Source organism: Myotis brandtii, unplaced genomic scaffold (genome assembly GCF_000412655.1).
Source record: "Myotis brandtii unplaced genomic scaffold, ASM41265v1 scaffold400, whole genome shotgun sequence".
Lineage (NCBI taxonomy): Eukaryota > Metazoa > Chordata > Mammalia > Chiroptera > Vespertilionidae > Myotis > Myotis brandtii.
Window position 1 is genome coordinate 102866 of NW_005365373.1, and position 1369 is coordinate 104234.

At 51.8% G+C, this 1369-nt stretch overlaps 1 protein-coding gene across 2 annotated transcripts in view; it reads right to left on the reverse strand.

Moving 5' to 3' along the window:
• Positions 1-1363, reverse strand: part of LOC102253904 (zinc finger protein 501-like) — an 8066-nt gene extending 6703 nt beyond the window's left edge. For both annotated transcript variants that reach the window (XM_014545342.1, XM_005873245.2), the window contains exon 1: positions 1143-1363. Coding sequence is in view for 1 of the 2 variants with exons in the window: in XM_005873245.2 (XP_005873307.1) it covers positions 1143-1145 (3 nt within the window). In the remaining variant the exon portion in view is untranslated. The remainder of the gene's footprint in view (positions 1-1142) is intronic.
• Positions 1364-1369: the final 6 nt, after the last annotated feature.

Sequence of the window (1369 nt, forward strand, 5' to 3'; positions counted from 1 at the left end):
AACAACAAATACACATCTATCAACAAGTGAATCTAAAAATCAAGTGAATAAATAATCTGATGAACAGAAAAAAAAAGAAAAAGCCAGTCCTGAAGTTCACACTGTCCCTTCTGACCTACCAACCTGACCATGATTCCCTGTATTAAAGTGATGTACAGTCCTGGATTATGTGTCTCAGTTGATTGAGCATAGACCCATGCACTGGTGAGGTCACATGCCTGGATTGTGGGCTAGATTCACAGTAGAGATTGTGCAACTGGCAACCAATCCTTGTTTTTTGCTCATCCCTGTTTCCCTCTCTCTCTTCCTCTCCCTTTCTTTCTACATCTAATATCAATAAAAATATACATGTATTTTTTAAAATATACCTGCAGGTTCCTGAATCAGCTCACTCTTCACTGCTTGCCTTTGCACATTCTGGACCCTATGTCTGGAGGACCTCGCACTCATTACGCTGGTTGCCAGAAACAAGGTCCACCTCATGAAGCCCTACTCCTGGCCTCAGATGTCAGGGCTTAGTGTCTGTCCAAAGTCCCCAGGTCCAAGGGCTACAAGAGCGGCTGACAGTCCCAGGACTCTACTATCTCAGAGGCCACAAGGGGGTGAGGCCCTGAAAGAAGCTCCACAAATCCGTACACCTAATCGATTCTGCATTTGTAGGAATTTGTGGAAAGAAAATGTCTGTTGACAGCCTAGCACCCACCAGGCTCTATGGGCTCAGGCTGCTCATGCCCAGCCCAAAGGCCAGGTGCCCTCCAGATGCCTGTGTTATCTCCGGGCTCAGTCCTCAGTGCTCACTCTGCCAGTTCCCTTATCATTTACAGGACTTCCCCTTCCTGTCCACAGCTGCTGTCCCCTGTCTTCCAGTCTGTCCTTCCTCTGAGCAATGTTAGGAAAAGTTAGAATCCTGCCTCAGAAAATTCCCTTTTTTCCACCACCATCTATGGCCCCAGCGTCCTGAGAGTGAAAGTAAAACTCCTCCTGCAAAACCTCACTTCATCTCTCTGTTGCCTTTACACCCACAACAGGCCCGGGTTCCCGAGTCCTCCCTGCTCAGTCGCACCATCACGTCCTTATAAGGCGGCACTGCAGCCTTTCACCCTCTTCCCCCATCAGCCATGTGTCACCCACGAGGGACTCACCATTCTGAGCGCTGGGACCTGGGCGGCGGGACCTGAGAGGCCGGTCCCCAAGGCTGGAGGTGAAATGGGGTCAGGCTGCGGGGACGCTGTGAGCAGAGAGGAGTCCGGGAGGCACGAGGACCCCAATATCGGGCTGTTGGGGCTCAAGGAGCCTCAGACACACCCCGCACAGCAGGCGCGCTGCCTCCCAGGCCTCCTCCTCCTCACGACCAGCGCCCTGAAGCCTG